The sequence below is a fragment of the Schistocerca cancellata genome, chromosome 4, assembly GCF_023864275.1.
Source record: "Schistocerca cancellata isolate TAMUIC-IGC-003103 chromosome 4, iqSchCanc2.1, whole genome shotgun sequence".
Classification (NCBI taxonomy): domain Eukaryota; kingdom Metazoa; phylum Arthropoda; class Insecta; order Orthoptera; family Acrididae; genus Schistocerca; species Schistocerca cancellata.
This window is the reverse complement of record NC_064629.1, coordinates 468,926,869-468,939,551: the sequence shown is the minus strand read 5'-3', so window position 1 is coordinate 468,939,551 and position 12,683 is coordinate 468,926,869. Positions and strand designations below refer to the sequence as shown.

General features: G+C 50.2%; 1 protein-coding gene across 1 annotated transcript in view; it reads left to right on the top strand.

Moving 5' to 3' along the window:
* The window catches only part of LOC126183641 (uncharacterized), a 449,828-nt gene that overhangs the window by 230,952 nt on the left and 206,193 nt on the right, over positions 1-12,683 (top strand). Inside the window, exon 3 of the mRNA XM_049925781.1 lies at positions 7,419-7,624. Coding sequence (XP_049781738.1) covers positions 7,419-7,624 — 206 coding nt within the window. The remainder of the gene's footprint in view (positions 1-7,418; positions 7,625-12,683) is intronic.

Here is a 12,683-nt window from a genome sequence, read left to right as displayed (position 1 = left end):
TGTTCGCCAGGTTTCGAGAGGGTGCGTTTCTGGATGAGGTATCGAATATATTGCTTCCCCCTACTTATACCTCCCGACGAGATCACGAATGTAAAATTAGAGAGATTCGAGCGCGCACGGAGGCTTTCAGACAGTCGTTCTTCCCGCGAACCGTACGCGACTGGAACAGAAAAGGGAGGTAATGACAGTGGCACGTAAAGTGCCCTCCGCCACACACCGTTGGGTGGCTTGCGGAGTATAAATGTAGATGTAGATGTAGATTCGAACGGAATTTAACTAAAAGCACCTTTTCTCACGTTGTAGCTTCCCGGACCTTGCTAGAGAAGAGGACACGGTTGGAGCAGGGAAGCCAAGACAAGTGACTATCTCAATATCAAAGAAAAGCAATATTTCAGACCAATCTGTTAGAAGCGTGGGTCAAATATTTTAATCGTTTAATCATATAGTCTTCTCCGCGAGACAACTCCAGATATGGAAACGACCCGTCATCTACCATCGAGAAACCACTTGATGCTATATTGGGTTTTTCTGCGGGACATCACAGCAGAAAAAGTACCAGGGAAGTTCTGTGTCACCCTTACAAGAGGAAATTTCACGGTCACTCCACTCTCGGTTAGTACGAGTACTCCCCCTATGGGTTCGGGGGTAAGAATAGGCCCGCGGTATTCCTGCCTGTCGTAAGAGGCGACTAAAAGGAGTCTCAAACATTTCGGCTTTAATGTGATGGTCCCCTCTTGGGTTTGACCTCCATTTTTCCAAATTTCCGTTGTTAGTGCGTGCCATTTGGGGAAGGACGCCTTACATGGTGTTTTTCTATTGGTCCATCATGCACCACTATCTTGCATGCTACCTATTGTCGTGTGGCGGGATTTACACCCAACGTCTTCTGGGTTGCCTTCTTCTCGTCTTGTGCGCGATCCCCTTCTTAGCGCCCCCGACAACTGTGGACCCTTTCAACACCTAAAGTCCAGCACGGTAGCCAGCCCGTTGTGGTGGGGTCGTCATGTACCCTCTTGGTGGTAGGGATCGCACTACAGATGCCAGAGCTGTTTCCTCCCCACACGTGCCAAGGACTATGTGCCCATCTTGTCTGGGGCACGGGGACTCCGGGCAACGGGATATCGGCCAGGTACCCGTTGCTTTGGCTGGGTGGCGCCCTTGTGGAGAGCCCTCGTTCGGAGTAGGTGGCATCTGGGTGGATGTGGCGCAATGAAGCGCAATAAATCACACCAAGCTAGTGGTCGCACGGCCACCAGCGTCTCTAAGCGAGGCAAAGTTGACTTTGATGCTGCGCAATATGACCCTCAGTCGTTCCCCTCGTTGGCTGCGCCATGGGAGGGACGCAGATCTAGTGCCTAACAGGAGCCTTACGTACCACAATACCTTGTCTGCAGCAGGACTGATGGTGACTCCTTTCTTACGACGAAGCCTCTGTTTTTTGTGGAACACCTGGAGGATAAGTTTGGGGAAGTGGCGGGGTTGTCTAAAATGAGGAATGGGTCCATCCTCCTCAAGACGGCCTCCCCAGCCCAGTCATGAGCGTTGCTCTTGTGTGATAAGCTGGGTGATGTCCCTGTTACCGTCACTCCCCACAGTAGCTTAAATATGGTCCAGGGGATTATTTACCATCGTGACCTCTTGTTACAATCCGACGACGAGCTGAGAGCCGACTTAGAACGACGTGGTGTACATTTTGTCCATCGTGTACATAGAGGACCCAAGACTAACAGGGTGGCCACCGGTGCCTTTATCTTGGCCTTCGAGGGTGATGTCTTGCCCGAGAAGGTCAAGGCAATGGTTTACTGTTGTGACGTCAAGCCATACGTCCCTCCCCCGATGCGGTGCTTCCAGTGCTGGAAGTTTGGACACATGTCCTCCCGTTGCCCATCCAGCGCCACATGTCGAGATTGCGGACGCCCCTCTCATCCCGATTCTCCATGTGCACATCTGCCTGTATGTGTCAACTGTGTGGAGCACCACTCTCCATGCTCTCCGGATTGCCCCGTTCTTCATAAGGAGCGGAAGATAATGGGATTTAAGACCCTGGACCGGCTTACTTATCGAGAGGCAAAACTGAAATTTGAAAGGTTGTATCCTGCTTCCCTTCGAACATCTTATGCTGCAGCCACGTTATCGTCGCCCTCGCGAGCGGCGGTTGTCACCTCATCTGTGCCGCCTTCAGTGGGCCCTCGGGGCCGTGCATCTCTGTCTGCCCCCCTCGAGTCACGGGGCAAGCCTTCCTCTGTTGCCCCCTTAGCAGTTGGGGGCAACCCCTCTTCTGTCGCTCCCCCCACGCTTACTTCAGGAGTGACATCTGCTCCACAACCGGGGGGCTCGATCCCTCCCCCACCCTCTCCGCCGGCGTTGCCTCTGCCGGTTCCTCTCTCTCGGAAGGGGTCCCTCGGGGCTCTCCCTTCCTCTGTTCCTTCTCCTACCCAGCCGGATGTCAGCCAGTGGCTGAAGGTTCCGCCACCTGCTGGTCGTAGAGCTTCTGCGTCGTCGTCCGCCTCCGACGCTCCTTCAGAGAAGCTCTCCCAGCCCTCTCACCCTAAGGGCAGCCGCGAGAAGAAGGAACGGAACGTGTCCAAGAAGGAGGACGTTCCGGCGGTTTCAGTACCGCCTGCTGTACATAGTCCTGGCTCCGGGGATGAGGTGGAAATCCTCGCCTCTGCCGCGGATCTCGCCCTCACTGAACCCTCGGGGTTCCTATGGACACAGCTGACTCTCCCCCGGTGGCGGCAGTTGGCTCTGAGGCGCAGTCTGCCTCTTAGTCGCCTTCACGCCCTCCCAGTCCCTTCCTGCTTCCATTCTCCAGTGGAACTGCGGCGGTTATTTCCGCCACCTGCCTGAGCTCCGGATGCTTCTGAGTGTTTCCCCTGTTCTCTGCATTGCTCTGCAGGAAACTTGGTTTCCAGCAATGCGGACCCCCGCCCTGTGCGGTTATCGGGGATACTATAAGAACCGCGCTGCCTGTCAACGAGCGTCAGGTGGGGTTTGCCTCTTTATTCACCACTCTGTCTGTAGCTCGCCAGTACCCCTTCTGACGCCTTTAGAGGCAGTCGCTGCCAGGGTTGAGCTCTCGACGGCTATTACTGTTTGCTCTGTTTACATTCCTCCGGATGGGGAGCTCCCCCGACATGTCTTGGCTGCGCTGCTGGCTCAACTCCCGCCACCATTGCTGCTTCTGGGCGATTTCAATGCCCGCAACCCTCTATGGGGTGGGACTGTGTCCGATGACCGCGGTCGTGCCGTGGAGCATGTGTTGGCTCAGCTCGACCTTAGCCTCTTGAGCACCGATGGTCTCACGCATTTCAGTGTGGCCCATGGCTCGTTCTCGGCCATCGATCTCTCTCTTTGCAGCCCCGGACTTGTCCCATCCCTCCACTGGAGAGTGCATCCTGACCTGTGTGGTAGTGACCATTTTCCCATCTATTTGTCGCTGCCCCAGTGTCATTCTTCTGGGCGCCTGCACCGCTGGGCTCTCCACAGGGCTGACTGGCTGGCTTTTACTTCCGCTGCAACCATTGAGTCTCCCCCACAAGGTGACGTTGACGAGGTGGTCCGTGTCTTAACCACGTCAATCATTTCGGCGGCCGAGGCTGCCATCCCCCGCTCTTCTGGACTCACTCGGAGGAAGGCTGTACCCTGGTGGTCGCCGGAGATTGCTGAAGCTATTCGCGACCATAGGCGGGCTCTGCAGCGTCATAGGCGGCACCCGTCTCTAGAGACCCTCATCGCCTTTAAGAGGCTCCGTGCCTTGGCACGTCGTCTTATTGCACGGCGTAAGCAGGAGTGCTGGGAGAGGTATGTCTCATCCTTGGGCTCCCGTGTCTCCCCCTCGCTCGTGTGCTCCCGGATCCGGCGGATTTATGGATACCGGACCCCTATGGGTGTCCCTGGGATCTCCTTGGACCGCGCTGTCTGCACGGACGCTGCCGCCACTGCTGAACACCTTGCTGCGCACTTTGCTAAGAGCTCTGTGACTGCAAATTATCCCCCCGCCTTTCGCTCTCTAAAGGAGCGAGCCGAGCAGACGCCGTTATCATTCCAGACGCGTCGTTCTGAAAAATACAATGCTCCTTTCAGCGAGAGGCAATTCCTGGCTGCCCACGCCGATTGCCCAGATACAGCACCAGGACCAGACTGCATCCACGCGCAGATGCTGCAGCATCTCTCCAGGGACTGCCAGAGACACATCCTCGCCATCTTTAACCGCATTTGGAGCGAGGGCATGTTCCCATCGCAATGGCGAGAGGGTCTTATTGTCCCCATCTTGAAGCCCAGTGCGGACCCACTGGGCGGTGGACAGCTATCGTCCCATTACCCTCACCAACGTTTTGTGCAAATTGCTCGAACGTATGGTGGGGCGGCGTGTGTGTTGGGTCCTTGAGTCGCGCGGTCTCCTCGCTCCATCCCAAGGTGGCTTCCGTCAGGGCCGGTCTGCTGTGGACAATTTGGTGCAGCTGGAATCTGCTATCCGTATGGCCTTTGCCCGACATCAGCATCACGTTGCTGTATTTTTTTATCTATGGAAGGCGTATGACACCACATGGAGGCATCACATCCTTGCTACGTTGCATGAGTGGGGTCTTTGTGGTCGGCTCCCAGCTTTTCTTCAAACCTTTCTATTGCGCCGCTCTTTCCGGGTGCAAGTCGGTGCCGCCTCTAGTTCATCTTATACACAGGAAACTGGGGTCCCGCAGAGCTCGGTGTTGAGCGTCTCCTTATTTCTAGTGGCAATTAATGGTCTGGCTGCAGCCGTGGGGTCGTCGGTGTCTCCTTCTTTGTATACCGACGACTTCTGCATCTCCTTTAGCTCCACGACTACAGGAGTCGCCGAACGCAGGCTGCAAGTAGCCGTTCGCAAGGCAGCATCATGGGCTCTGACTCATGGTTTTCAGTTCTCTGCAGCCAAGACACGAGTTATGCACTTCTGCAGGCGTCGGACGGTCCACCCTCATCCTGAACTTTACCTCGACGGCCACCTGCTTGAAGTGGTGGACACTTGCCGCTTCTTAGGACTCGTCTTTGATGCCCGGCTCACATGGGTTCCTCATACTACTCAGCAAAAGTGCTGGCGGCACCTCAACGCCCTCCGCTGCCTGAGCCACACGTCTTGGGGTGCAGATCGCTGCACGCTGTTGCGACTGTACAGAGCCCTTGTGCAGTCCAGGCTTGATTATGGGAGCCTGGCCTATGGGTCTGCATCGCCCTCAGTGTTGACGTTGTTAGATCCCATACACCAGTGTGGGGTTCGGCTTGCAACTGGCGTTTTCCGTACGAGCCCCGTGGATAGTCTACTGGTGGAGGCCAGGTTTCCCCCAATGCCGATTCGCCGCCATCGACTGCTCGCCGACTATGCTGTCCACGTGCATTGCTCGCCGGGCCATCCCAATCATCGCCTGCTTTTCCCTGCCATGGTCCTCCATCTGCCCGAACGGCGACCTCGGTCTGGGCTTTCCATAGCTGTCCACGTCCAGTCCCTGCTGTCGGAACTGCGGTCATTCCCTCTTCTGCCTCCCTTCCAGGTCCGTGCACCTACGCCTCCCTGGTGTTTGCCCCGGCCATCCGTCAGTCTGGACTTGGCACAGGGACCCAAGGACTCGGTTCCGTCTGTGGCCTTCCGTCGCCGTTTTCTTGCGCTCCTTGCCTCATTTTTAGGCTGTGAGACTGTCTACACTGATGGTTCCCTGGTTGATGGTTGCACTGCCTACGCTTTTGCTCACGCTGCCCATGTTGAACAGCGCTCCTTGCCGGCTGGCTGCAGTATTTTTACTGCAGAGCTGGTGGCCATATTGCGCGCTCTTGAGCATATGCGTTCCTGCTCAGGTACGTCCATCGTCATCTGCAGTGACTCCCTGAGCAGCCACCAGGCCATCGACCGCTGCTATACCTCTTCTCCTCTGGGATCCTCTATTCAGGAGTCTGTTTCCGCCATTACCCGCTCTGGTCGTTCGGTGGTCTTTGTTTGGACGCCAGGACACGTTGGCATCCCGGGGAACGAACGTGTCGACAGGCTGGCCAAAGGGGCGATCGACGCCCCAGCTTTGGAGATCGGCCTCCCGACTCGTGATCAGCAGTTGGTGTTGCGCCGTAAGGTGCTTGGGATGTGGGCTGATGAGTGGCGTGGTCTGACATCCAAGAATAAACTGCGGGCTGTTAAGGAGACGACCGATGTGTGGCAGTCCTCCCTGCGGGCTTCTCGCAGGGACACTGTCGTCCTGTGTCGGCTCCGCATCGGCCATACCTACCTGACGCACGGCCATCTTTTGCGTCAGGAGGATCGCCCCCTGTGTCGGTGTGGGTCCCGGCTGACAGTCGCTCACATTTTGTTGGAGTGTCCCCGACTGCGCACCCTCCGACAGTCTTTTAATCTCCCGGACACTTTGCCTTTGGTTTTATGCGACGATGCCTCCATGGCTGATGACGTTTTAAATTTTATCCGTGGTAGTCCTTTTTATGGTCCCATTTAGGGAGGTCCTGCTCCTTTCCCTTTCTGTGTCTCTTGTCCTCAAGCCTCTCATATTTGGTTGCAGATTTTAGTGTGTAGTCGGATGGTTGACTCTTTCCCTTTTTTTGTTCTCGTGGTCAGTCAACCAGTCTCCGGCCATATTCTTTTCTTTTGTTTCTTTCTGTCTGGTGTTCATCTGTACTCTTCTTGTCTGTAGTGTTCGTTGCCGCATTTGTGTTCTTTCAGTGCCTGGGGGGGGGGGGGGAGGGGAGTCTCCTTCCCCTTGGGGTTTTACCTGCACCGCAACTTTACGTCTCGCCTGTTTTTAGAATGGGGGACTGATGACCTTAGCTGTTTAGTCCCCCTTAAACTTCCCAACAACCACCACCAGTACGAGTACATCTCTCTTTTCTCGCTTACGGTTTATGCGTTGTTCAGCATCAGTAAGTTTAGAACGTTCAAAATGACTGCTACTGGATCAGGTAGGTCATCAGCATTATCAACATCTCTATAGGTTTAATTATTTTGTCACTGTCGGCATTCATCATTCTGCCACTAATAAATGAGTAATTTATTAAAGTTTCTACAGACGGGAAAGCTTTAATACAGAGATATTTCCACTTCTCCATTATTAAGTGAAATGGGTACAGTCGCTATAATTCCTCGCCGGCCTCTTTAATTTGATTTTCGTGTGGTTTGCCTAAATCATTTCAAGCAAATGCTAGAACGACTCCTGAAGAAGTTTCAGCGGTTTAAAGTCCACACTCATACTGGCTATCACGAACCAACCTATCGTATAAAATACCACATATTACACGTGTCACACTCATTAAAGGAAACATCTGTATTCGTGTGAAGTTAGTGTTGGATGTTTATACTTTTCTATATACGTGTACGCAAAATTTATTATATTATTGTTACTGGAATCTGTTGTAAAAATATATTTTGTAACCGATGTTTCGCACAGGTGAGAGACGCGGTGACACGGAAGCTGCTGAATGTGACGTACGTGAAAGTGGAGGAAGAAACGCAGCAAGTTGTGGCGGGGCTGAACTCGAGCCTGGAGAAGGGCCACCAGTACGTGCTGACCATCTCCTACACGGGACACCTCAGGAACGACAACCGCGGCATCGCCAAGACGTTCTTCAGGGATGAGACCACGGGCGACATTAGGTACGGAGTAAACTTACTACTTGACTGCAGTTCGATTGGAAGTATCGCTCTGAGCACTATGGGACTTAACATCTGTGGTCATCAGTCCCCTAGAACTTAGAACTACTTAAACCTAACTAACATAAGGACATCACACACATCCATGCCCGAGGCAGGATTCGAACCTGCGACCGAAGCGTTAGCGCGGCTCCAGACTGTAGCTCCTAGAACCGCTCGGCCAGATTGGAAGCATTCAGAAGAAATGCCTCATAGAGCCATAGAATAATTTGATTCGGGATTGAAATGTAACACTGTAAATCTGTGTCACAACGTGTTTTGACGTCGTTTTCTAACTATTTAACTGCCACTTTCAGTATAGGTCAGTAGTGGTAAACAAGACACCTTCAGACAGTCGTATAGACTTAACCAGTAGGTACGATTAACATTCGGAGAGGTTACAGAAATTGTCATTTGAAGCAAAAAAAAAAAAAAAAATGGACATACGTATCTTCCACTTGCAACAATTGTTTCATTTCCACTGGTTTCTTCTCCATTGGTGCGCGGTTTTTGCCTTGCTTATCTATTCTCTTTACACCGCATATGGGTGCACTTAATGTTTTTGGTGTCATGAAACGATGCCGCAGAATTCACAGTAGACTGTTTGACTGCAGCTGTATGCCTGCGAATGCATCTTACTGAAGCATCAGGTAACTGTTTCATTATACAGGTAATCGCAAAATGTGGCTCACTTTTCCATTGATGCATTCTCTTCAGACCTGGTGCTGCTGTTGTTATCACCACCACCATCACCACCGCCGCCGCCACTATCACTGTCACTACTACTACTACTACTACTACTACTACTACGAGTAGTGCCGGCCGCTGTGGCCGAGCGGTTCTAGGCGCTTCAGTCCGGAACCGCGCTGCTGCTATGGTCGCAAGTTCGAATCCTGCCTCGGGCATGGATGTGTGTCATGTCCTTAGGTTAGTTAGGTATAAGTACACTACTGGCCATTAAAATTCCTACACCAAGAAGAAATGCAGATGATAAACGGGTACTCATTGGACAAATATATTATACTAGAACTGACATGTGATTAAATTTTCACGCAATTTGGGTGCATAGATCCTGCCAAATCAGTACCCATAACAAACACCTCTGGCCGTAATAACGGCCTTGATACGCCTGGGCATTGAGTCAAACAGAGCTTGGATGACGTGTACAGGTACAGCTGTCCATGCAGCTTCAACACGATACCACAGTTCATCAAGAGTAGTGACTGGCGTATTGTGACGAGCCAGTTGCTGGGCCACCATTGACCAGACGTTTTAAATTGGTGAGAGATTTGGAGAATGTGCTGGCCAGGGCAGTAGTCGAACATTTCCTGTATCCAGAAAGGCCCGTACAGGACCTGCAACATGCGGTCGTGCTTTATCCTGCTGAAATGTAGGGTTTCGCAGGGATCTAATGAAGGGTAGAGCCACGGGTCGTAACACATCTGAAATGTAGCGTCCACTGCTCAAAGTACCATCAATGCGAACAAGAGGTGACCGAGACGTGTAACCAATGGCACCCCATACCATCACGCCGGGTGATACGCCAGTATGGCGATAACGAATACCCGCTTCCAATGTGCGTTCACCGCGATGTCGCCATACACGGATGCGACCATCATGATGCTGTAAACAGAACCTGGATTCATCCGAAAAAATGACGTTTTGCCATTCGTGCACCCAGGTTCGTCATTGAGTACACCATCGCAGGCGCTCCTGTCTGTGATGCAGCGTCGAGGGTAACCGCAGCCATGGTCTTCGAGCTGATAGTCCATGTTGCTGCAAACGTCGTCGAACTGTTCGTGCAAATGGTTGTTGTCTTGCAAACGTCCCCATCTGTTGACTCGGGGATCGAGACGTAGGTGCAAGATCCGTTACAGCCATGCGGATAAGATTCCTGTCATCTCGAGTGCTAGTGATACGAGGCCGTTGGGATCCAGCACGGCGTTCCGTATTACCCTCCTGAACCCACCGATTCCATATTCTGCTAACACTCATTGGATGTCGACCAACGCGAGCAGCAATGTCGCGATACGATAAACCGCAATCGTGATAGGCTAAAATCCGACCTTTACCAAAGTCGGAAACGTGATGGTACGCATTTCTCCTCCTTACACGAGGCATCATAACAACGTTTCACAGGGCAACGCTGGTCAACTGCTGTTTGTGTATGAGGAATCGGTTGGAAACTTTCCTCATGTCAGCACGTTGTAGGTGTCGCCACCGGTGCCAACCTTGTGTGAATGCTCTGAAAAGCTAACCATTTGCATATCCCAGCATCTTCTTCCTGTCGGTTAAATTTCGCGTCTGTATCACGTCATCTTCGTGGTGTAGCAATTTTAATGGCCAGTAGTGTAGTTCTAAGTGTAAGCGACTGATGACCTCAGATGTTAAGTCCCATAGTGCTGCTGTTGCTGCTTGTAGTATTGTAAAATAATACCGTTATCGATTCCTGACACATACAATTCCTGAATGTTGCATGTCCCAAGAATTTTGATTTGAACGAAAGGATGGATGAAATGTTTAGGAAGAATGACACTTTATAATATCGTTCAGCTTACTGTTTTAACTGTGACGTGTAGCTGTTCAGCACGTCTATATGTCCTTGTAAGTATATATGGTGAACATTGTACACAGACACTTCGTACTCATTTCACCTGCAGTGTGTGTATATCTTCCCATTAGAGACTAAAGTCTGTCGATCGTTAAATTCTCAGTGGCGGCGCACTTCCATTAACGCCTGTTGAACGACTAATCATCGTCCCGTTGAACACAGGGAATACAAAGTACTTCCAGCATGACGGTGTGCTACCACACATGTCAGGCAGCGTCTCAACAGTACTTTTCCTAACCAGTGGATTGGTCATGGCAGTACCATAATCTGGTCACAAAGATGTACAGGACTAAATAAGTTATTATTAGCACATGAACAAAACAACAAAATGAAAGCATTTCATAATGTTTAGTGTACCTTTTGATGTGTGAATGTGACTGTACTATTATTGGAAATCACTTTATTTCCTTTAAGATTCACCTACAGATACTACATGTGCATTTATTTTTATCATTCATGTACTTTAATTTTCTCAAAGTAGAAAGTAGTATTAAATTGAATATCGAGGTAAAGAACTTTAATAAAATACTTTCATGCTATATGGTCGTTGATAATAGCTCCAGACGATTGGTGTGAAGTAAGACCTCAAAAGAGTGGGTGGCAACTGTTCTATAATTTAATCCTCTGTTCAGCTATTTCGAACAAATTCTTCACGAAACGTATTCCAGGTTGCGAATATGGACAACCATTAGCTGCATAATGGAAAGACGACAGTGAAAATTCATTCTCGCTTATCGCGAGTGGTCGCCTTACCGTTTGCCTATGCGAGTAAGACCCACGGACAGAAAAAAACTTCCATATGTCGTCAACCACGTGTCTACAACCTGTACTCGTCGTACATCCATTATGTATATTCTTGTACAGGGGAGACATTTTACTAGAACCTCGCTCACCCGGTGCCCGCGGATACATAAGATATTGCAGTGCTATTCCGAATAACGATACATGTTCCTTCTGCCATGCATGCATGTACAAAGGAACAGGCACGGCGGTGACAACAACCGTTGTGAAATACAGGGTGACGCAGAAAAACGGTAACATTTCCACATTCCAATAAAACTAGAAGTGATGAAGGAAAGAAATTACATTCATAGTAATTGAAACCTTACCATTTTGCCATTTACGAAACATTGATGGCATTTATAATTTTTTTAAAAATTACGTCCTTTGGACGGCGTCCTCCTGTACGAATACATTCGTGAAATCTGGTGTTGAGATTCCTCGTTGACCGCTGCAACATCTCAGATGGGATACTGTGAATTGCATCCCGAATTCTTTGTTTTAACTCATCCAGGGGTCTTGGTCGAGTCGTGTAGAATTTGTTCTTGAGGTAGCCCCCCAGTAAAAAATGACAAACGGATAAATGTGGCGATCTAGGGGACCAGGGAATTTGAAACCAGGCTTCTTGAACGTTTGTAAAGCTGTTCAATGCAGGTGTAACGAAAGTTCGTAACTTCGCCACGTAACGATCAGCATTGACAATTATTGAGTTTCCCCGTTCATTTGCGAAAAAATACGGACCGATAATCCCATGTGATGAAACACCACACCATACTGTCACTTTACTAAAGTGTAAAGAGCGCTCATTAACGTCATTAGGATTTATGTTTGCCCTGAACGGTAGTTCTGTTTATTCACATAACCTGTGAGATGAAAATGTGCCTCATCCGACATCCACAACTTGTTTAGAAATTCGTCATTATTTATTTTTGTTATCATTTGTTGGCAGAATCGTAATCGCAACCGGTAGGCCGGTCGGAGTGACCGAGCGGTTCAAGGCGCTACTGTCTTGAACCGCGCGACCGCTACGGTCGCAGGTTCGAATCATGCCTCGGACATGTATGTGTGTGATGTCCTTAGGTTGGTTAGGTTTAAGCAGTTCTAAGGTCTAGGGGACTGATGACCTCAGATGTTAAGTCCCATAGTGCTCAGAGTCATTTGAACCATTTGAAGTAAACGGTAATCGTTGTCCTTCAATTGTTGCACCATCTGTTGTTTATACGGATGAAATTTTAAATCAAGATGAAGAATTCTGTGAACACTCTCCCTGGAGATTCCAACCATAGCTGCTTGCTTACGAATTAAACGCCGTGGGCTCCTTAAGACAGACTCGTGTACAACATCAATGTTCCCTGGAGAATGCACACTTCTTGGTCGTCCTATTGGTTTCTTCTTGAAGGCTGATCCAATCTCTTCAAAGTTATTAATCCAACATTTTACCGAGTGTTTCGACGGAACGACATCATGACGTTCTAAATCGTAAAAGCGTCAAAACTCCCTCTGCGCTGCTACCAAACTATCATTGTTTTTATAAAACAATTTTGTGGCTAATGCACGCTGTTTTCCGTCCCTCTGATCCATGATTACTGAAATGGCGGACTGTTTACTCGCTGTCACGAACCCGCAGTGCTT